Here is a 24835-nt window from a genome sequence, read left to right on the forward strand (position 1 = left end):
CATCAGATAACAAACAAAATAATTTCATACAAAAATTTCACTAAATGATGAAATAATTCTTCATTATCATGGAAAATATATTGCTACATACTGCACAATGTCATTCAAGACAAGGTACAGTCTGTATTTAACTGAAGAGTAAATTAGATCTTGAGTTTTGTTCCAATTGCCGACTTGCCAACGGCAGCCATCTTGTAAGTACAATCAGGTGAAATGACTGTGCTGCTCACTTTCTTCTTGGATGTAGAACATATTATACTATGATCTTTATATTGACTAAACTCCATACACGAAGAGATTTGAATGAGCTTATGTCTATGATCTGAAAAACGCAGAATGTCTTAAGCAATCGGTTTTCCAGGTATCCCTGGCCAGAAGACCCGGGCTTCCAGCAATTCCTGTAGTGCATCGGAGTCACACTTTAGAAGATGACAAAACATTTCAGGCAGAACACTGTCACATACTTCTGGGATATGTGAGCTACCTGCATGCTATACCATCAACATTGGCTCTTGTCTCACATATAATCTGATCTAAATCTCTGATTTAGGAGAGTCACTTCACCTTTTGCTTGCTGACTGTCTCATGTTTTTCTCAATTTCAAACTGTCGCACATCTGCCCTCTGTAAAAATGCCATCCTCTCTATATAACTGAAATGTTAAAGGAATCAATTTTATCTCAATTACATTCATCTGGAAACATCGACAAATGAAACTGAATTTTCAAAATTAAAATATATTTTTGGTTTTCCCAGGAGATAATTCATTTTCTACAAGTAACATGAAATGCAGGCATTCCCATGCATCCTAAATAATATAATCCAATTTCAACCTATGTTCTTGTCTATGCACAGGTATTTATCATCCAAAACTTACATTTAAACTTATACACCAATATCTAACAGGTGTTGAAAATCAGCACACATCTCACTCTGTTAATTTTTTTCACGGCAAGTGGTTTAGCTATCGCAGTTGGTCACGGGCACATGGGATCTTTAAATAGTTGCCACTGGGGCACGTGGTCACAAAAGTTAATTTCAACCCCTGTCAATGGCCCCATTTCCCCATGTGTTAAATCCTTAAAGGTTAATTTATAGAGTAATGTATTTTTATATGAAACTAACTAACTTCCATATTTTCACTGTAACTTGTCATCGGTACAATAAAAAGTTGGTTGCAACTAAAATACATTACTTACCCATCTTTTCCACGATTGTGTATTTTAAGATCTTCTTCTATACCTTCTTGCTTTTTATACGAGTCCCAGTCGAGTTTGGACTTCGTCTAAAAATCATTAAAAGTCATGACTTAATCAGAAATTCACAAATATCACGGCCACCAGATTTAAAACATGTCACAATATCAAATACATAACAGCGTCTTTACATGTATTTTGTGAAAGATAAACATGGTGATTTTCAAAATATTAAGAAAAATAAGCTCTACTTCTCATACTAAACAGGTTTGAGAACATGCACACTCTAGGGGCTATGGAAGCAGTACCACAGTGGTTGGAGTTAAGTTGATGTTAGGCGAGGATCCTGTGGCTTGCAACACAAAACTGACCACTCTAAAGAAAGTGTGAGGCTGAAGTCAGCGCAGGCCTCCACCCCTGGCTCCACTTCCCCTGTACTTTCAGCAGGTAAAACTGCCAAATACACAATATTTATTCATTTGATTGGTGTTTTACATCATATTCAAGAATATTTCACTTACATGACAACAGCCAGCATTATGGTAGGAGGAAACCAGGCAGAGCCACAGAGGAACCCACAACCATCGGCATGTTACCGACAGGCCTTCCCATGCATGACCAAAGAGGAAGCCAGTATGAGGTGGACTTGAATTCACAGCGACTGCATTGGTCAGAGGCTTATGGGTCATTGTTCTCTGCTAGCATGCTAACCACAGGAGGCCCAAATACAGAATAAGACGAACGTGACACAGTGAGCTTACCAATGAACTCAACTTGTTTTTCTTCCCGATCTTACCCAGGACACTTCCCAACCCCCCGGCTGCTTTTGGTGAGCTGTTAAAAACAGATACAGTTAAAGCTCTATAATGTGTATATGAAATACATGAACATTGGCAGATTACAAGATGTCACTCTTTTTCAATTGTGATCAGTTATCTGGAAGAAAAGCTCAAATTTGCAATACATGCAACATCCCCCACAAATTCTGTTGTCTTGCACACAGCCCTCTTGTTAAGTGAATGAGCTTTTGGCCCATGTTAAACGGTACGTTGTCCAAAACCTGACCAACTGAGAGCCAGATTGACTTCTACAACTGTTCGCCACAGCCACAGATCAACTACTAATGGCAATGCCATCAAGAAACCATTTCATACTATGTACATGTATAATGCCCTGTCTAATGTCTAATTTTACCATAAGGGAAGAATAAACAGAATTTGTCAGAATACACAACAGCAAAGTGCCAATCTTTCACTCATAGGGCTTCGTGGCCTGCAGGCCAAACTGAATGGATCCAAAAACGTGTCCATTTATCATTTCTCCACCAACCTATCGGCAGCAGGTTTTTGTCCCAGAATTCGGCCAATGACAGGCTTGTCTGTTTTTTGTTTTTCACTCTCCGACTTTTCCTCCTCCAATCGTTTCAGCTCCTTTTGCCCTTCTTTTGATTGGATATCGACTTCTTCCTTCACCCTGTGATTTAATCACAATACACATGGCAACTGTCTTCAAAGTATACATAGGTAAGTTATACAGAAATACTGTACACCAAAAAAGTCAACTTTTTTATGCACTATGCGCGCACTTTTGCTGGTTCAACATTCTGTGTTTGAAGCCTAGAACGCGCACCGAGAGCCATAAACTCACTGCTGGTCTCCGCATTGTGCGCGCCTAGGCACACATTGTTTAGTTGACTTTTTTGGTGTTCTACATGCATAAAAATTGCCTTAAGCAAAAAACATTATTTTATTTACTGGGAAGTTTTGATATGGGGTACTAACTTTCATTTTACATTGACTTGACACATTTTTTCCTGCCAGGCTTGTCTCAAATTGCTTCAGCCAATCACTGGCTTGCACCTTCCACCCACTCTTTGCAGCAGAGTCGTGACCTTTAACTATAAAAATCCACTGCTCATCAGCGTAACATTGGAACTACATTATGCTGATCTTTTCCTGGTTTCCTCCCATTGTGTAAATGACCCCGAATGTCACACACGGGTAAACTGCACATGTTGCCCCATTCTGAGTTCTATGAAATGTGTTAAGGTTTGTTTAGAAGGTTGGATGATATCCTACTGGGAAAATGTTTCAGCACCAAAAGCAATATTTTATGACATTTATTTGCCTCTATAAATTCAATTTTTGGCAAAAAAGTTTAGGTCATTTACATCAAGAGTTCTCTTAAAAATGTTACACTTTATATCGTCCATAGTACTAATAAATTATGAACTTACTTTACTTCTTCACCTGCAAAATCAAACACTTTGGTGACTGTGATTTTCTGTTGTACAGATACTGGTGTCTTCCCTCCATCTCCATTGGATGTCATTTTTGTTGGGTCAGGTTTTGACTGTTTCAAATAACAAAGGTGAATGATTAAACTGAAGACTGCATTTGTATGAATGTGATAGGGTTTGTTTGTAGAGAAAACTAGGGCTGTAAAATCCCCAAGCAAATCATTCAGTCTCCATATGAAGTGTAGGACAAACTTTCTGGGCTGACATTATGCCGAGGATCAATCAGTATCAAGTCTGACAAATGTGAATTAAAACAAAATCTCCACCCATTTGGCTACTTGCCTATCTTTCAAAATAGAGTACTATCCTCTTTACTTTAATTTTTTAATTCTTACATGAGGAACCAGCATTATGGATGGAGGAAACCGGGCAGAGGTGATACCTGAGAGATTCCAGAGTTATTGTGCCGAGCTAGTATGATAACTACTTGGCCGCGGAACCCCCACCCTCACACCTGTTGTAGGTGTACTCACAGAGTTGCCTACCTTTGTCTGTTGACCTGTCAGAAATCCCAAAGTACTTGCAGATGGTGCTGGTGTTGGTTTTGATTTAGGTTTTTGACCTACATCAGACAGGAAACTGGCCCACAAATCATCAGCTTTTTTCTTTTCTTTCTCAACTTTTGAGATTTCCTTTTCCATTGCAATTTCTTCTTTCAGTTTTTGGTTGTCCTCATCTATCTGAGGAGTTGTCTCCCCTCGATCATCTCCATCAAGCTTAATGCCACCTCTTCTCTTTCTGTAACAGATAGTAATCTAGACAGACGAGGATGACTGGAGGTAGATTTATTTATTATAATTTTATTGGCGTTAATACTATACTCAAATTTTTTTCACCCAGAGTGCCAAAAGTAAAACAATGACTGTTCACAAAACACCCGACAACCCTCCTCACCCAATCTATAACAATAAAGTCACAAGGGCTGGATTCGACCACACAACATTATCTATAGCATGATAGATGTAGTCAGCCAGCGCTCTAATCATTTGAAGTCAAGGCATGTCCTTTTAAATTTCAAATGTTTCACAACCTTTTGATGCTTTAACTTTTATCTTTAACAATTGATATTACGCATTTAAGAGGACCTGCCTTCACGTCTTCATACCGGACCACTGATTCACAACAAAAGAATTTTCAGACATAAATAATCACAAAACGTATGTACCTGGGCATTAACTCATTACTCTTGTTTTTCCTTTTGCCTTTCCCTGTGGCTGTTCTATTCTCTGAGGACCCGCCATCATTAAGAACTGTCAGATCTTCCTCTTCTCCAGACTCATCTTCCTCACTTAAACATTCCTTGTCTATAAAAATACACAAGAGAAACACATGAGTTCTGACATTCAATCATGTCCAAATGATTGATTGAAGTGAACAAGCTCAGTGATACTAATAGGCTGCCAATAATACTCTAGTGTAGCACCGTAATGACTTTGCCTAGAGCCACTGTTCATTCTGGGATTTGATGTTGTCTAAAGTATGAGGCAGTCTTTAAAAAAATTGATCATAAATATACAGGTTAGTAATTTCCTCAGTTAGATATCACACACACAAAGGGCATTTCTGCAGTGTTCCACTTCCTGTCTAAAAAGCAGCTGAAGACATTTTACTGTTGTCAAAGACTGAATTTGATTTGTGTGATCTGTGCATAATTTATCAATTTGATGGGTGTTTTATGCCACACTCAAGAATATTTCACTTATGCCATGGCAATCTGCACATAAATGACCATAACAGAGACATCTATTAAGGTAACATGTTCCAAACGAGCATGTTTCGAGCTATGCCGAAAAATATGTCACGATTCAGGTTCATTTTGTGACCACAAACCCAATCAAAATTGATCTCAGTATTTCATGCAGATTTTTTTTTTTTTTTTTTTTGATTGGTGTTTTACGTCGTACTCAAGAATCTTTCACTTATACGACAGCGGCCAGCATTATAGTGGGTTGAAACCGGGCAGAGCCCGGGGGAAACCCACGACCATCCGCAGGTTGCTGACAGACCTTCCCATTTACGGCCAGAGAGGAAGCCAGCATGAGCTGGACTTGAACTCACAGCGACCGCATTGGTGAGAGGCTCCTGGTCATTAGCGCGCTAACCGACTGAGCCCCGGAGGCCCCTCATGCAGATTTAGACGTATAAAATCACGCCTTAAACTAAAATATAAAACACCTACGTTAATTTGTGAGAGGCCACACCTTGTGCCGCCTATATCCGTGTGAAATAAATTGTGAGACCTTGAAATTTTGATTGGGTTTATTTCTTGGACTAGACAAAAGAAAGATGTGGTCCTGATGTCTTGTTTTTACACTTTTACCTGCCGACAAGATACCACAGAGCAGTTCGAAATTGCTCTGAAGTTAGGTTTGGTAAAATTTTGTCCAGCCAATGATGGCCCCAGACCAACGTCACAGAGCGCTGCATTTTAAAACCTGATGCAGTTACCTGCCCTTGTCAAATATGTCAAGGTTGTCAGAAGAATCATTTGTTATGAGCATAACTCAGGAATCTCGGACCAGTGCGGCCAATGATATAACAGAGATGTGCTTATGATAAATCGACAGATGAAAAGATAAGGAACGTAAGAGTCTGCAAAATTTAGGCCTTGGGGACGTATCTGATTAATAATTTTTGACTTAAGTGCCCTGACACACTGCCACGGCAACTGCTTCAGGTTTTTAAATGGAGTGCGCTCTGATGTTAGTTTGGGGCCTTGCATGGCCGAACAGAACTTTTCAAAACCATGGAGGTATATATAGAAGGAGGAACAACTCGAGCTCTTCAAAGTGTTCAATGTATGATACCGACACAGCAGGACTCTGGCTTTGTTTGACAGGAGATTAGCACGTCTGCCTTGTGGCAGGTCTTCGTGCATGCACTCTCGAGACTACAGCAGGTTTTCACACATGAGGTGAAAGGTACTCAGAATGTACCCAGCCGTGTGTCAATCGCCTACAACAGAGCCCCCCCCCCCCCTCTTCTGGCAGACAATAATAAATACAGAACAACAGAATGGATGTCAAACCACTTTGCCAATTTCCTTGGGAATATTAAGTTGAAAAGTGAGTCGTGTGAGTCGTGGTATCATACATTGGACATCAAAGGCTGCCTGGCTGCCTGAGGGTTTATTCAGAATAGAAATGCACAGCGGGTATGTCTGGCCGGCTCGCTGGACTGACTGAGCGAGAAGTTCCTCCTGTATATACGTCCATGGCCATGGCCATGGCCGGCTCGCTGGACTGACTGAGCGAGTTGTTCCTCCTGTATACACGTCCATGGCCAATCAAACGTCTGAGCAATCTAGCACTAACCACAGAGAAACCCCATGCAATCATTTCATACAGACCTAAAAGAAGAACACTAAAGTGTGTTAAATCTGACCGACAAATTCACAACAAACTCTTCGTGATCGCACCTAGTCAAAAACATAATGTACGCCACAAATATGTATACACAAATAGGCCTACTGACTGTTGTTCAATAGCCGAATAGCCAGGCAGAGGAAGACAGAATGACGATGCTTCCTCCGAGCTTGGCAAGTGCGTTGTTTCCAGCCCGCGGGAAGACACCCAGGTAACGAAACGTGTGATTTACCTGAAGGAACATAATCCTCGTCGTCTGCTGAACTATAATCTTCTTCATCAGACATTGTCAGTAAACACAACGTTGTCGGCGGGCCGCCCTCGATTCTTGTCCGCACAAAAGTGAAACTACGCAATGACCTCAGAAATTATTTGGTGAAAATAATTTTATCGAATAGTAAAAATTAAATAGTGTTTTAATTTTACCGTGCAAGAATTTAACATTACCTTCGGACAATTACTTTAAACGTTACGACAATTCCACCCACTCAAATGTGAAACTGAACGATTTCCAGAGCGGAGATCAAAATGGCGTCACGTTGACAGATCGGCTCTGACAAGTGTCAATGTTAAATTATGTCGTTGAATCCCACTATCCTGCGTAATGACCTTCGGTATCAAGTCCCATTTGGTATGCTCACTTTCTTTTGTACCTTGCGTCGCATTTCTATTAGGTAAATTTATATATGTAACCTCGCCTCAGCGATATTTTTTGAAGTATGCCTGCATACGAAAACTGGACCTCTTATCAATATAACCCATGTTGAGGAACAACGCTTACTCTGTCATTTGATTATCATATCATGATCATTCTTCTAACCATGTGAGGTAATGTAGTATGTGCAAAACACCGACGTGTCCACGCTCACCCGCACACAATAGTTGATGGTGGTTAAGACTTGCAACTTTTCTTGCGACATAGTAATAGACTAGTGCAGTTAGAGGTTGAGGTCTATTTTCAACAATTTCTAATATTTAGCTGCCTCACTGTATAATCGTTGAATTAAAAAAACGGTAGTTCCCTCCTGCAAGGCACTTTATGGAACCAAGTTGGCCTTTAAATCCACTTTAAAACGCCTGCACACTCCAATTTCTGGTGTGCATTAAAGAGAATAGAACCTTTATGACCATTCCTGCAAGTGTCAATCCATTCCCTGAGTTCAAATGTTGTTGAAATTCACAGAAACATTTCTCTCTCAAAATATGATTGTCCTGTCATGGCGAGGCTAAAATCTCTGAACTGCGTGTCAAAAGACACAGAAATCAACCTTACAAGACAAGACCATGAAACCACTGTTAAATGACAACTATATTGATGATTTGATCAGTCATCTTGACATATAACGGAAAGAACAGTTTCCCCAGTCAGTCAAGCGAGAAAAATGAATTCTAAAGGTTCCAGTCAAAACTTGTGTTAATCATGTGAGCACCTTCTTTGTTATCCATGTTTTCTGACCTTGGCCTCAGATACAATCTGGATTTTGGATGCACCCAAAATGTCGCATGTGGACACAACAATTTTAAAGAAACAAAAAAGATCAACACTTTATCAGATTTTCTGCACTAGTCTGAAAAGAGCCAGTCTAGATTTAAATGTGTATGAGTAATTGAAAGGACCCTTTTGCTGCTTTTTTAGAGTGGCTTTATGGGCCTACTTCATTCCGCAAACTGCTTTGCAGAATGGAGCTACTGGATTTTTTTATTCAAGGATTAAATGTTAAAGAAAGTAAATAAAAGAAATTGCTGAAAGCGAACCTCAGCGTTTAATTGAATTGAACTATTGATGGCTAGCCCCTTAAGACTCCAACTCCTTGTCTTTTAGTTATACTGGCCTAGTGTCGTTGGAGTCTTAACGCTAACAGTGTTAATATCATACTCAGTGAAGGTCCAGATTGATTGTCTTTATTATCTAGCAAGTCTTGTGCATTAAAGGCACCAGCAAAAAGACCTGTTGTCCACATAGCTCTGAATGACTAAGTTTGCATTTTTATATTTGTTCTGGTGCTCGCATCGTCATGGCTAGGTCCTGTTCCCCCCATTCAGTCCAATATAGTAGCAATAGTAGACTTTTGATGTGGGAGGACAGGTTTGTGTTATGCTGTGAACTAGATCCTATCCAATATCAAAAGTTCACCAGCTGATTTGTTGGCTATTTCTGCATGTAAGTTTGCCCCAATAGTGTGCAAATACATAACACTCATTTGCACATAGCCGACCGAGCCATACTATTCTAGTGTAGTGTGTATAGCCTGTCTAGGAAAATTTCACAAACCTTTATAACTCTAGTTCATCCTAATGTTTAATATACATACTCATTTCTTATCAAGCTTTTCTTCTCATTGTGACTTGTGACATTCTACCGTAACTTAACTGGCTGTTCTTTTATTCCGTTGAATCCTCTTCCAGTCGATCAGTATTGATTGTGCATTTGTACTGGAAACTGTAAGCATATTATTATGAGCGTGCTGACATTTCTTCCTGCAGAAGCTGTGATGGAATGTAGCCATAAAGACTATGGGCTCATCTGGAGATGATTTCCAGGCAGAAAATCTGGATTCCTTTGTCAATGTTATAGGTCTTACATCTAATGATCCTCTAAATGGATTTGGAGGTAAATACAATACGTGTTTGGTTTGAATCAATGTGGACTTTCAAATTTACCAATTGTTACATTTCTTCGGTGAGATAAGTGTAAAAATACGAAACTATGAAAAATCTGGTGAGAGAATTAAAACACATAGTGTAAATGATTAAGTCACGTCATGACAGTTAAGGAAATGGGTAGTGAATGTATGGTGTTCGTCTTCAGTCAAACAAGTAAATACATTTATAAATACAATCTCTGACTGTTATGGTAGAGTTAGATCCTGTTATAAATTTTATCTCTAATGTTTGTGTGTATCTGATTTCCTACAGAGATCTGGTATCAGGTGTTTGTCTGGGCCTTGGTCTCCTCTTTCTTCGTCCATGCCATTGCCTCTTTTATCGGGTTTTTTCGGCTGCGCAAGCACAAGTTAGGTCGCTGGATCCCTCTGGTGGTTCTAGCGATGGGGATCCTGTCTCCTATCACAGGGGGTGCTGTAACAAGTGAGTGACTTGATATCCTTTCCTACAGTCCATCCACCTGTACATACAGTTTAACTGAGTGGTTCATTCATATACTAAGGAACTGATCATTTTCCAAACCCATGATGTTAGTGTCCCTTATTGACACACTTGTGTCAAGCAAAAGGCTCCATAGTCTGTTTAAAGACGTTTTTCGTGATGATTTGTAAACAGACCGAAGTACAGATACAGACAATTGTAACCGTTGAATGAAATGCCTGTGGGAGTGTCTGAACTTTGTAAAAAATCCAAATGGCTTTTGACTTTATTTTAAAGCACTGTGTCACTATACACATAGGAATCCAGAAAAGGTGTTCAGCTCAAATGCCCAGTCTGATGATGATTTGGTGATTTGTAAGTTACCAAGATGCATCTCAGGGAATCATTTACAATTATATTTCCATACTTTAATGTTAGGTTGGTTGATTGTTTCAGGTGCGGCCATCGCTGGCGTGTACAGAGCCTCAGGCTTCACCATGGCCCCATTCTACGCCCTCGTCTGGGGAGTAGGTCAAACCATCGTCATGGTCTTCATCTCATTTACACGCATCCTAGCAACATTGTGACCACAACCTCAATCTCCATGGCAACAGGAGACAAGCCTTTACCCATCATGCCTCCCTGTTCATCCCACATCACTATGGTGACCAGTCAGCAGAGGTCACCTGAAAGTCATGATCACGACACTTGAGGGATACTTCTGGTTCCTGGATATGGAAAACTTTTGCAGAAACAACCATTAAAACTTGTCCTCCTGTGATTGCTATTACCGCAGGAAAGCATAAGCTGTGTTGTACCACTTTACGTCATACTGTCTTTGTTTGAGCTAAGGCTAATTTAGGTTCTCCTCCAAAGGAAGACAAGTGACTTGTCAGAAACCATTACTCCAGGTTTACAGGGTTTGACAGAGTAAATATAATTTCTCATTGCCAAATTTTGTGTAAAAGTGCTACACCTGATATTTTCAGGGTTTGGGTGAAGATGAAAATTTGCTTTGTTTGGGGGTAGGTAACATTTCATCGTCAACAAATAAAAAAGCCAACAGATTCCCACTTCCTTAGGGTATGACTTGGCATTCACTTCAGGAAGGGACTCGACTGACTAATTGCTATGATTGAAATTCCCGGCTCATTGTTAAAGACCTGTTGTATGGATCCAGCTTCTGTTTGCATCACTGCAATGTTATTGCCCTGGAAAGTCAGCCACGACACAAGGAACAGTTGTTGACTGAATCTAATTTATCAGTAAATGCCTTGAGAGCTTGAGCATTTCAGACTGTTGTGAAAAAATTTATACTAAAAAAAGAGTCAGCAAACATGCATCTTTCAATTAGGAATTCCTTCTAATTAAATGATGATCAGCAAGGTCTGACAGCTGTTGGGAACATAGCTGCATGTTTACTCAGCAGTCACATGGGGGTTATTATGTGATGCAGGAATGATTGTTGTTAGCTAGTTATCTACATGTGCTTCATAAATGTGTTTTTGTGGAAGGCAGTGTATGCTTGTGTCAAGAGTTGCATATGAAATTACCTAATGTACAGTTAATGTCTTTGTGAAGGTATATGAGTAGGATCACGGCTGAACGGTTACTCTAAGAGCAGAACATCAGTGTACATCTTTATGTTCCAAAGGAATGTCATATTGTCTGTAATTATATCCACTACTATATGATGAAAATACTCAAAAAGTTAAGTGTGCATGTGTAGACATGGTTACCTCAAGCAGTATTTTATTACTGCCATTGTCATAATGGTTCCACATACTACAGGTATGCTCATAAATTCCAGCATCAGTATAGACCGCTGTGAAATACACTGACAATCCAGCCTGCCATAGTATCTAACACTACCTCAGCGAGATGTACACATCTGTGCTTTCACCCAGGAGACGACGGTTCACCCAAAGACGATGTTCCTAAATTCTCTGAATGAACACCAACAACCCGAAATCAGTGAGTCAGGTTTTACATGCCTGCAAGTTGTAATGGAGTGAATGATGGTTATTATTAAAGTTACTTAACCACAATTTGATGTATGCTTACACCACGTTACATCATGTGCTTCTGCCCAGCCGGATGCCCTGATGCCTTTAAGTGAACCACACAGCATCAACATCAGTCTCTCTGAACGCATAAATTATGATTAATATCATTTTGTGTCATAGTGTGGAACGTTTCCTTCCTTTAGTAATTTGGACCTAAACTGCTTAGTTTATTGTCCATATCTGCCTTTGCCTTGTTTTATGAACAGTGGTCAGTCCAACTTTGACCCGAATGACCATCATAAATGGAGACTTATCCTCTTTGTGCAGGTTTTTGCTGAATCAATACAGTAAAAAACTAAAACAAGCGGCGATAAAAAAAAAAAAAAAATGCTTGCATCCTTCTTATTAGATATATCCCAGTTGCGTCTCAATGAGAATTCGGGCCCTTGAACTCTTAAATGCAATAATCAATAATTATTAGAATACGGCCTGCTGATTCTGTACATTGTGGTGGTACAATACCTGCCAAGTTTCATCACACAACTTCATATATTTTTGTTTTTGTAAAGAAGATTAAAGCGATTTCAACGCAAAATGGCTGTGTGAACACCATTTAACTGGTGTACAGCAATGCACACATTGATCTATTTTACTTACATTTGATTGATTTGCTTAGAACACAGTTTTGTTATTCTTACGGACCTGAACATTTATTAATCTGTAAATGCTAAATGCTGCAAATGATGTGTATTATTTTACATGTAGTTTTATTGTTTTGAGTATGCTGGTTTTGGGTAACTTAACTGGGTGTTCATATAGTTTTAACACCGTGTAAAAACAGATTGGTATCATTTTAAGATCTACACCTTACATTTTTAATAGATTTTTTTAACAGAATAATTTTTTTTTATCAGAAATCCATGAATTTAGAATCCAATTGCATAAAAATTAATGTATGTTGCCATGTATTTTAGATGTTTTTAACTGTCACTTCAAATGTTTTCAGAAACTTGCAATATTGTTTAGAGCTTTTCTAGCATGAGTTTTTTGTTACACAGTTCTAGGAATTATCAGAAAAACTTAACTGTTGTCATCAAAAGTATCGTTTAAAGGCATTTATGTGCATCTGAAAGTACATTTTTATATATATGTAGCAAACTTTAGGTGAAACACAGTTTATGTCAGCTATATCAACATTGTATTAGAGATCAGTAGACATGCATCACTCAGTGGTGACTAGAACACTGTAAATTACCACTGGTAAAAATGAAATATAAATACCTCAAATGACCTAAAATGTTCCTCCAAAATTGCATATTCAGAGGCAAATGACATGAAATATTGCATTTGGTTCTGAAACTTTGGTGAAAAATTGTAACAATTATCTCAGTCATTGCACCATAAAAATTCCCCATCATTCCCCTGTTTGTGCTACCTTTCCTATCATGCAGGTGAGGCAGTGGCAGACTTTCTACATTTGTAAAAACTTCTAAATTTTTTTCTCATACTCTATAGTGTACTTACATGTACATTCTCTCAAGATATGTGGATTCGTGTTATGAAAAATTAAGTTATAAACCTTTGTAAAAATGAACCCTGCACTCAAGGTCAAATGCATTTCTTATTCATAGAAGTTTGATGTGCTGACTTTAACACATTGCCTCCGATAATTCATACATACATGTAGGCTACCTGTATATAAGCTTTAAACTGATATGAATGAGAATATTTATATTGAAGTTACATGTAAACATATTCTAGATTCACTAGGAAAGTGTATCTTCCACTTTGTACACTTAACCCAGTCAGAAATCCACATGTAACCAGAAATTAAAATTTATGTGTATAATGAATGTTTGGTAGATTATGGGAAATGCCATGCCACTCGCACATGTGTATGTGTCAACGTACACTGTAACATGTGTACATGTATATCTTCAATTATCATTATTATCTAACTGCACATAGCAACACAATCACACATTCAGATTACAGGCCTACACAGCTAGTAATGACTGGCGGGGCAAATTTGTTTTTTGTACATAAATGATGTAATATAATAGATAACAATATCATATACATACTTCAGGGTATTTTGCATAAATGTACTGTTATGAAATTCTAATGGATTAATTGTTGTTTTGATGTAATTGTTGTGGTACAAGGGAAGTTTTGATGTAATTGTTATGGTACACAGGAGAAGGAAGTTTTGATGGAACACGGGAAGGAAGTTTTGATGTAATTATTGTGGTACACAGGGGAAGGAAGTTTTGATGTAATTGTCGTGGTACACGGGAAGGAAGTTTTGATGTAATTGTGGTACACGAGGGAAGGAAGTTTTGATGTAATTGTTGTGGTATGAGGGAAGTTTTGTTGTGGTACACAGGGGAATGAAGTTTTGATGTAAATGTCGTGGTACACGGGAATGAAGTTTTGGTGTAATTGCTGGGTACACAGGGGAAGGAAGTTTTGAAGTAATTGTCGTGGTACACAGGGGAAGGAAGTTTTGATGTAATTGTGGTACACAAGGGAAGGAAGTTTGGATGTAATTATGGTACACAGGGGAAGGAAGTTTGGATGTAATTGTCGTGGAACACGGGAAGGAAGTTTTGATGCAATTGTCGGGGTACACAGGGGAAGGAAGTTTTGATGTAATTGTGGTACACGAGGGAAGGAAGTTTCAGTGTAATTGTGGTACGTAGGGAAAGCAAGTTTTGATGTAATTTTTGTTGTACATGGGGGATGGAAGTGTTGATGTATTTGTTGTTGTACACGAGGGATGGAAGTTTTGATATAATTGTTGTGGTACATGGGGGATGGCAGTTTTGATGTAATTGTTGTGGTACATGAGGGATGGAAGTTTTGATGTAATTGTTGTGGTACATGGAGAATGGAAGTTTTGATGTACTGTAGTCTGCTTTTATAGTGTTGGTGTAATTGTTGTACACGAGGGAAGGAAGTTTTGATGTAATTGTGGTACACGAGGTAAGGAAGTTTTGATGTAATTGTGGTACGTAGGGGAAGGAAGTTTTGATGTAATTTTTGTTGTACATGGGGGATGGAAGTGTTGATGTAATTGTTGTTGTACATGAGGGATGGAAGTTTTGATGTAATTGTTGTGGTACATGGAGGATGGAAGTTTTGATATAATTGTTGTGGTACATGGGGGATGGCAATTTTGATGTAATTGTTGTGGTACACGAGGGATGGAAGTTTTGATGTAATTGTTGTGGTACATGGGAGATGGAAGTTTTGATGTACTGTAGTCTGCTTTTATAGTGTGTTGTTCCATTGGGAGATTTTGTTCAGCTGTGTTGTTCACGAGCAAATATACAATTTGTTCAGGTTTACATGGCACTGTAGAGCATTGTTAATGTCCGTCAGTTAGAATAGCGTCATGATAATGGGTTTGATTTGCATTTTGTTACAGAAAAAGACAAAATATTTTAATTATTAACATATGAATGTTCAATTCACCTTAAGGTGTAGGCATGTAGTAGTGTGTTTGATTTGTAACAAATAAATAATAATATTTTTTACCACAAATCGTCATTCTTCATCTTAGGTATAAAATGGTCATGGTTTTTGTTTCTCTGGAACCTGAAGTTATATAAAAGCCTAAAGTTCACGAGGCCTTTGTGGCCAAGATGGTCAGCACGCCACAGCAGCGAAATAACCCGGGAGTCTAACCAATTTGGTCTCTGAGTTCAAGTCCAGCTCATGCTGGCTTCATCTCTGGCTGTATGTGAGATGGTCTACCAGAAACCTGCAGATGGTCGTGGGTTTCTCCCTGGCTCTGCCCACTTTCCTCCCACCACAATGTTGGCTGCAGTCATATAAATGAAAAATTCTTGAGTGCAGAGTAATACATGAATCAAATAAATAAAGTTCACACAATAGGCTCTTCTCATTTCTTCTCGGACTCAAATAGAGAACATATCAACTTAAAATTAAAACACACCATGTGCATCTGGCAGATACCCCTGAACTGTCTGTGCTGGTCAACATCCTGTCAAGGAACAGGTCTTTGATGGGTAGTTAAGAGTCTTGTCCTTCAATCACTAAGACTTGTGCAGGTTTTGTCCTGGCCATTTGGGCCCCTCTCTGTTCATGGGTCACAAAAAGCAGTTAAAAACATCTATGTGACATTTAATACAATTTTAATATTCTTTAACTATTTGTCTTTCCCCCAATATGGTGTGTGCACTGGCTGCGTCCATGGCAAAGTTCACCTGTAAGGTTGCTTGTTTACAATCTGGTTAAATGTGTGAGTGGCATGAAAGAAAGATCAAATAAATAAATACATGTACATGCATTTGGATGTTCCATTGTGACTGAAATCTTGCCTACCTATGATATGTGTGTTTTGGAGCATGCTCAACTTGAGACGTACCACAAGTCTTTGACCAGCAAGGTTTTGTGACTGCAGAAGACTTCGGGAGTCAATGTTGGTCACCCTTTCAGTAAGTCGCAATATTTCTGAACATTAATGTGAGGAAAGTGTTGTGAAAGTGAGGACATTCATACTGACACAAAGTTTGAAGTAAAATAAGTTATATGAACATTTTTGCTCATATTTTAATTATAAGAACTACAAAATACTGGATTTCAGGGATGCCTTTGAAAATACAAAAGTATACTGTGTATCAGTCATATTGATTAAAAAACACACTGATTATAAAACACTGATTTTTAACTAGATATATACTTTGTGAACAAATGTTGATTGATTTTGAGAATATTTCACAAATTCTTACATTTTGTCTCCGAATGTCATGAATTTCCAATCATAATATCTGTGCTATACAGTTATTCAATAAATATTTGGAACAACTTAGATTCATAGATACATCTATACATCTACTGGGTATATACAAAACATAAATTGCGTATTTGGGTATATACAAAATGTCAGCTCAAAAAGAACTTACTACTACATTTTGCTGCTAGGACATACGTATATGTTGGATCTGTATGACCTAAGGAGGCCAAAAAGATACAGGACTCCAGTGTACATCTGGCTTCAATGTAGATACCACACCAAACCATTCAACTCTGGTATTATTAAAGCAGGCTCATGTGCATGTATATGCTGTTGATTTCAGGAATGCCTGTCTCAGGTCTGCTCAGGCTATTAACTAGTTTAATCCCACTTTGTGTCTGACACAGAACTGTCCATCCCACTGGTCTGACACAAAGCTGGCTGTCAAATTTTCTCAGCGAATTCTTTACCCATGGCAAGGCACATATCCTGTATTTAGCGCTTTTCAGTTAAGCTTGGACTGATGGACATCTTTGCTCAACCCTAAGGTCCCTCCACCATTGTCCTGCGTGATGATTCCTCAGACTCAGTCTGAAGGTCATTATAAACACAAATGAATGTCTTCCTAACACAGTCTCAAGGTCTTTGTCTCCAAGGTCATGCAAACTCAATGTGAAGGTTCTTCAAATCCCACTTAAAGATCACCAGAACGTCAAGGGTTCACCTACGCACCTCCTAAATAGAAGACATGAGGTTTGTCTGAGGGTCATCTTGGTTTCACCTTGAAGGTCAGCGCAGCCTTGCCTGATGGTCAGCCCAGCCCAGTCTGAAGGTCAGAGAAGGCCTGTGTTAACCTCTTCACCTTCTCCTCCATCCCTCTCTTGTTTGCTTCTGTCTCTTGTAACAAACATCTCATCTCGTCCTCCACTGCGGCCACCTGAAAAAAAGTTTCAAAACCTTTTACAAATAATCAATCCGGAGGCAGAAAACAATGTCAACACTTCACAGAGCTGAGCTGAGCTGAGCTGTTACTGTTGGATGCATAAACTGCGTAACAAGTCAAGAACTCACAAAAAGAACTCAGGAACTGGTACTGTAACTTCTGGCTGGAGCTGAGAAATTGCCTCAGAAAGGCGTTGTACATGCCACTATCCACTGAGCTGTTCTGTTTTTGTCAACTACAATCATGGAACCACGCTAAACATTATTCATGGCATGATTCAAGCTCACCACAAGCACACAGAGGGCTTCTAGCAAGCACTGAACTAAAATTCCTCCAGCCTTCATTGGATAATAAGGTACACTTATTCAGTGCTGAAGTACATTGGCATGGGCATTGCACTTTACCTTTTTGTAAGCCTGGTCTATTTCTGTTTGTTTCTCTCTCTCCAATCTGTCCATCTCTTCCCTATGCTGTTGTTCCTTGGTATCAAGTTGGTGTCTGAAGGCATCATCAATACTCCGTAGCTTCTCTACAGCAACACTGCAATGGTGAGATCAGAATGATATGTAAGACTTCTACGGGCTCATTTTAATATCATTCCAAATGTTGGGGTTGTGATTTATTTGATTTGCTTGGTATTTTATGCCGCACTCAGGCCTCCATCATTATGGTAGGAAGAAACTGGGCAGAGCCACAAGCATCCACAGGTTGCTGGGAGACCTTCCCAAGCGTGGCTGGAGAGGAAGCCAGCATGAGCTGGATTTGAACTCACAGCAGCCGCATTGGTGAGATGTCCCTGGGTCGTTGTGCCGCCCTGGTATGCTAACCATCCCGGACATGGAGGCCCCCTTGGCAATATGTAAAGTTAAGGTGTTATGTTTTAGTTCTTTCACTCATGTCATCAAGTTACTCAATTTGCCTGATTCTCATTCTTTTGATTTTAGAAACCTGTTTCCAGGTATGTTTGGAAAAAATGTTAAAAATTAAAAATGTTAAATTTCAGCACCAAAAAACTTAGGGCAAATACAGCATAGCATAACCATAGCATTTTACATCTACATGTATGTAAGCCTGTTTGTGAGTGGCTCTTACCTGGCCCTATCCACAGACTCGTCTCTTTCTTTCATCAGCTTTTTCTCCTTGGCCTCCCAGGTGTCCTTCATCTGATGAACCTGCTGCTCTAACTGACCAATCAGATCAGACTTGTCCTTCCAGCGCTTATTCAATATACTGTGAAAGAAATAAAAATAAAAGAAAAATATTTAGTTGCTTTAAAAGTGATATATTTTTTTTGTTTTGCTTTGGCAAGATTAGCTCAAGATTTAAATATATTCCTGAAGTTACACCATATTTTGTGTAATTTTATGGATGATATTATTGATTTAACACTGCATGTATGCAACTGACATTCCACAGCAGCCAATTTCCCCTGAACAATATGTAAAATAACGTATGAAAACATCAACTGGAATTTTGTTTTTGGATTAGACTGTACACTAACCACTCAGGTGGACTAACATCGATCAATCAATGACACCTGACTTACCTGTGAGCACGCTTGGACTCCTCCAGTTCATTGCGTAGCTCTGTCACTTCCTGTTTGAGTTCCTCTTTACGAGCCTTCAGCTGATCCGCCGTGTCCTGCGATCAAACATACAACAGCAAAATGGTGTTGAATTCTGGCTTTTGCAAAGACCTTATTCCAAGTTTGTTGGTAGAACATATCCAGATCCCTATTTATTTCATTAGGCCATACTAAGAAAAAAATTTTCTCTTTCATACCTAAGACATTAGTATTTTTATTGGGAGAGAAAACCACTGCTCTTGTGTGGCTACACACCTGATAAGCCTCAAGAGAGCTGGATTTGAGTCTGGAAGTTCTTCATTCGGGGGTAAATTGGCCGTGACAAGTCAATGAGGATTCCACTACACTCTATCTTAACAATAATCAACAGTTGTCTATGAGTTTCTGCTGGCATGTCAGCTTGGACTGCTGCACAATGATTCCAGCCAATGAAATAAATATGCATTTAAACATCATTTAGTTCTGCATGAATTGCCTCCCTGTGTGTAGTACTGGCACCTGTAAATCCTGAATGGCGGTCTTTTCTTCCATCAGCTGGTCCTCTAACTGTCTCTGAATACTCAGGCCTTCTTCACGACTTTTCTTTACCTCTTCTTCTCTCTCTATGACAGCCTGTAACCACATTCAATACACCACCAATCATTTCCACCACTGTAAACATCAGATATTCATGAACAAGAGCAAATTCACAACAGTTCCAGCAAAAATGTCATCTTGTAGGCGTAATCTGTGCCTTTGTCTTGCACTTAGGCCTCATGTTATTTAGATACACGTACATTACATGCAAACTTAGTATTAACATGGGTTGTAACCAGAGTAATTCACTTCTTGGCTTTCTTCATATACAACAGACTGCAGGTTGGGGACTGTTTAATAAGCCTAAGGGACTCTGCCCGGTTTCCTCCCACAATAATGCTGTTGTGTAAGTGAAATATTCTTCAACATGGCATAAAACACCAATCAAATAAATAAACAAATCACAGCCCTCAGAGTAACTTTCTGCAAAAACATAGGAGGAAAAGTAGGAGGTATTTATTGAAAATATAGGGAAAATATACGAATTCTTTCCTAAATATAAAGGAATACGCTGAGGTCTGAAATGCAATAAGTCAAAGGGGAAATCACTCTGAGCAGAATGAAGAACAAGTTGGTCCCCCTTGGTGCTCCATGTTAAAAGATAGGATGTATATCTGACTGTCTGACTTGCAAAACGGCCAGCCAGCTCCTAAACTTAGACCTGTAGTGCTAGACCTATCTAGCCCTCAGATCTGGTATGTTTTATATTCCTAATCAAGTCATGTTCAATAACTGATTAAGCTACAGACTTATGTGAGGACGTGAGGGAAGAGTGCAGTGTTTTCTCACAGCCTTGGTCCAGTTTCCTTCACTATTAAAGCAAGTTTCATAACCAAAATATGTTTTTTGAAAACTTTAAAAGCCAATACAACATTTCAGGTATTTTTACACGTACCTAGGTATAAACATTACCTGTTCCATAATATTAAAAGAAGTGCAGTTAGTGTAGTAATTGTTATGCTCCTCAGTATGAAAAAGTCAACAGAAAGTTGGGGATTGTTTAAAAAAGCTAAGGGGAAATCACTCTAACAACGATCTAGAACAAGTTGCACCCCCCCCCCCCTCCCCCCCCCAACTGCCAAATTTTCAATTGCACAACTGTACTTATCTTATAACTTCCTCCATGCTCAGACATTTGCTCTAGCCTCATAATAGCCCATTCACTAGCCACAATTCAACAACGTGATGTCCCAGTTCTGTGCTAAATGATTTTGCAGATTCACAACAAAATAGGGATACTTGCCTATATCTTTTAATATGGCAAAGTTCATATTAACACAACACTATCACCGGAATACTATCCTTTCGGCAATATTTGACAACCAAGAACGTGATTTAGAACATTAATGTAATCCTGTTTAGATTTTTATATGCACTTTACCACAAAATGTTAAAACTAAAAGATTAATTGTGCCTAGCTACTGTGATGTGCTATATAATGATGAAAGGGAGATCACTCTGTCATAGTTACATTGTGCTTCAAAATGTGTATGGTGCGTATTTTTTTTTTTGGCGAAAGATGGCTAGGTGTCACTTTTTGATGTTCGATATGAAGATATTTAACCATTATGTCATATGAGCATGTTGGTGGCATTTTAACGGATAATAGGTACTTTTTCTTATTTTTGGTTTTTTCTGACACAACACTCATATTTCATGATCAGGGACGACATAAACTGAATTTGAATTCCGGCATTCCAGGCATTTTGGGAGTCATCTCTCAATTTTTCATGAGCACTTTTCAGAAATTCAGGAAAATTACTTTCACTTTGACATGCCTATCAGGAAGTGAAGAGGTGGCTGTCTCAAAGTAACCATGTTACTGTACCCCTCAAAAGAAACACGCCACTTATTTTTTCATATTCTTTTCCACTACAAGCACTCTAAAATGCAAATATACAAAGCACATTTCAGTGAAACTTATCAAGGCACGAACTTTAGATTTATACAGAACTCACTTAACATTAAGCTAATGGCAGCGTTAAAATGAAAAATGAAAAATAAAATGATCAAGATAATATACAAACAATTTACATTTTAGAGCAAATTTTGTACTTAAATATTTTTGCTTGGTTTGATTGTTTATTAACACCATACTAATGAATCTTTCATTGATACAATGTGCCCAGGGTAAACCATTAACCTTTGGCAATTACTGATGAACTTTCCACATGGGATGGCTCAGCTCGTTAGCATGCTAGCGCAGTATAATGACCCACGAGTCTCTCACCAATGCAGTCGCTGTGAGTTCAAGTCCAGCTGTACGTGGGAAGGTCTGCCAGCAACCTGCGGATGGTCATGGGTTTCCCCAGGGCTCTGCCCGGTTTCCACCCACCATAATGCTGGCCGCCGTCGTATAAGTGAAATATTCTTGAGAATGGCATAAAGCATCATTCAATCAAATAAATAAATAAATAAATAAATAAATAAATAAATAAATCCACATGTGACATACAGATATGCACAGCATACTGGTGGAAGACAAGAGATCTTCAATAAACAGTAGACTGTACAAACATCCACAGGACCTTTGTCGACCGTTTATTGTCCCGAGAGCCTCAACAAAGCAGAGAGAATGAGGGAATCAACAAAATATCATGTCTGAGGCTGGTTTTGAACCTGCACTCGTGCCTCCTAACAATACTTTGAACTAGTTATTGCACCCTTTATCCTTACAAACCTGTTTCAGTTTCCTTATGGTCTCTGTCTGATCCTCCAACATTTTAGTTTTGATTTTCACACTGTCTGCCTCTCTCTGACAACAGAAATAATTAAAACTGTATCGAAAGTTAATTAACAGAAAGGGTAAATTGTAAGAAAATGAAATTAAAAAATATTTCTTACTGTTTTTCTTTCATGATTTTTTTTCTCGAAGAATCTTGTCCATGTGTGATGACGTAATTTCGCACTAGGGACACTAACAAATTCCTTACACACACTGAGCTGAAAACGTCCCACTTTATCCATCACAGCTATAGGTGTAATGATGCAGATGAAGTTGTATCTTCATAAATGCTAAGCAATATTTGTACATTGTAGGACTTATGTATAAAGATGTGATCAACCTTAAAAAAAAAAAAAACAGAAAAAAAAGTAAACCAAGAAAAAATGTCCTATATCTCTGATATAATCAAACACCTACTGCCATAGATAATGGATCATAAATAAGCATCCTTACATGACCGGCAATATCTGCATTGTTAAAAGAACTTTCAAATATTTTTATAAGCTAGATTTTGCAAACACAAAGATCTTTACAAAAAAGTATTTACATTAACAAAAAAATATTTCCATGCTCAAAAGTAAAAGGATTTCAAGTACCTCACGTTGCTTCTTGGTCTAGTCTTATTTCTGATTGGAGAGTTTCTATCTGGCTGTAGGTAAGATATGCCAACCACAGAAAGTTGAAAAGAAAAGGATTTCAAGTACCTCAAGCTGCTTCTTGGTCATGGTTATTTCTGATTGGAGAGTTTCTATCTGAGATTCTAGTCTGCCACGGTCCTGAGCCAGAGATGCCCCTGTAAAGAACAGACAAAGCATCAAATACCAAGGCACTCTCCTGTAATGAACGGACAATACACCAAATATCAGAGACACTCCTGTAATGAACGAACAATACACCAAATATCACAGACACTCCTGTAGTGAACAGACTATACATCAAATATCAGACACTCCTGTAATGAACAGACAATACACCAAATATCAGACACTCCTGTAGTTAACAGACAATACATCAAATATCACAGACACTCCTGTAGTGAACAGACTATACATCAAATGTCAGACACTCCTGTAATGAACAGACAATAGACCAAATATCAGACACTCCTGTAGTGAACAGACTATACATCAAATGTCAGACACTCCTGTAATCAACAGACAACACACCAAATATCAGACACTCCTGAAATGAACATACATTCTCGTAATGAACAGACACTACAACAAATATCACAGACACTGCTATAATCAACAGACAATACAACAAATATCAGAGACACTCCTGTAATCAACAGACAAAACACCAAATATCACAGACATTCTCGTAATGAACAGATACTATAACAAATATCACAGACACTGCTATAATCAACAGACAATAGACCAAATATCAGAGACACTCCTGTAATCAACAGGCAAAACACCAAATATCAGAGACATTCTCGTAATGAACAGACACTACATCAAATATCACAGACACTGCTATAATCAACAGACAATAGACCAAATATCAGAGACACTCCTGTAATCAACAGCCAACACACCAAATATCACAGACATTCTCGTAATGAACAGACACTACAGCAAATATCACAGACACTGATATAATCAACAGACAATAGACCAAATATCAGAGACACTCCTGTAATCAACAGTCAACACACCAAATATCAGAGACATTCTCGTAATGAACAGACACTACAACAAATATCACAGACACTGCTATAATCAACAGACAATACACCAAATATCACACTCCGATAATATTCAGACAATACACCAAATATTAGAGACATTCGTCATAAACAGACAATATGCCAAATATCATACATGCTGTAACAAACAAAGACCACATTCACAAAATTAAATTTCCCTGTAATACACCTTACACATTCGTAATAAACCTACAAATCATCTAATGATTGTATATGAACAAGCATCATGACAGAATGGTAACATACTGATAGGAACTCGACGGTATGACTGGTTTAATGGGAGACATGAGGACAAGCTAAACAGAAGGTGCGGCAGAACACATCATTTTCGTCATGTCTACTTCACATGATTTGTGTTTTATGAGCACACATATACCGATTATTGTTACGCAATAAAGGAAAGAACAAAGGAGTTCACAGCTTTTTTGTTACTGGTGGGGGGAGTTTTACGGGATCCCCATTATGTCAGCACATGTAAAAAAAATTTGTCACACAAGTGGTATTATTTCTGTCCTGACAAAAGAGCTTTAGCAATAAATAAATAAATAATAAGGTCAAATATTACCTCAGCAAATATCATT

At 38.5% G+C, this 24835-nt stretch overlaps 3 protein-coding genes across 4 annotated transcripts in view; 1 reads left to right on the forward strand and 2 right to left on the reverse strand.

Moving 5' to 3' along the window:
* Positions 1 to 232: 232 nt before the first annotated feature.
* Positions 233 to 7185, reverse strand: LOC135475528 (craniofacial development protein 1-like). Its single transcript, XM_064755453.1, has 8 exons — positions 7092 to 7185; positions 4660 to 4798; positions 3980 to 4232; positions 3432 to 3547; positions 2525 to 2668; positions 1957 to 2029; positions 1199 to 1284; positions 233 to 651 (listed from the first exon to the last, which is right to left on the reverse strand). The coding sequence occupies exons 1-8, from the start codon at positions 7144 to 7146 to the stop codon at positions 561 to 563; spliced, it is 957 nt and encodes a 318-aa protein (XP_064611523.1). The 5' UTR covers positions 7147 to 7185; the 3' UTR covers positions 233 to 560.
* A 255-nt stretch (positions 7186 to 7440) lies between these two features.
* LOC135475530 (transmembrane protein 170A-like) lies at positions 7441 to 15495 on the forward strand. Its single transcript, XM_064755454.1, has 4 exons — positions 7441 to 7490; positions 9344 to 9470; positions 9776 to 9946; positions 10400 to 15495. The coding sequence occupies exons 2-4, from the start codon at positions 9374 to 9376 to the stop codon at positions 10528 to 10530; spliced, it is 399 nt and encodes a 132-aa protein (XP_064611524.1). The 5' UTR covers positions 7441 to 7490; positions 9344 to 9373; the 3' UTR covers positions 10531 to 15495.
* A 741-nt stretch (positions 15496 to 16236) lies between these two features.
* Positions 16237 to 24835, reverse strand: part of LOC135475526 (leucine-rich repeat and coiled-coil domain-containing protein 1-like) — a 199378-nt gene continuing 190779 nt past the window's right edge. Inside the window, exons 14-21 of one of the 2 annotated variants that reach the window (XR_010445058.1) lie at positions 23245 to 23333; positions 22496 to 22570; positions 19738 to 19851; positions 19201 to 19295; positions 18747 to 18884; positions 18059 to 18194; positions 16950 to 17648; positions 16237 to 16428 (exon numbers count right to left, since the gene is read on the reverse strand). Coding sequence is in view for 1 of the 2 variants with exons in the window: in XM_064755451.1 (XP_064611521.1) it covers positions 17523 to 17648; positions 18059 to 18194; positions 18747 to 18884; positions 19201 to 19295; positions 19738 to 19851; positions 22496 to 22570; positions 23245 to 23333 (773 nt within the window). In the remaining variant the exon portion in view is untranslated. The other variant, XM_064755451.1, reaches the window with a different exon arrangement.

Source organism: Liolophura sinensis, chromosome 9, assembly GCF_032854445.1.
Source record: "Liolophura sinensis isolate JHLJ2023 chromosome 9, CUHK_Ljap_v2, whole genome shotgun sequence".
NCBI classification, from domain to species: Eukaryota; Metazoa; Mollusca; class Polyplacophora; order Chitonida; family Chitonidae; genus Liolophura; species Liolophura sinensis.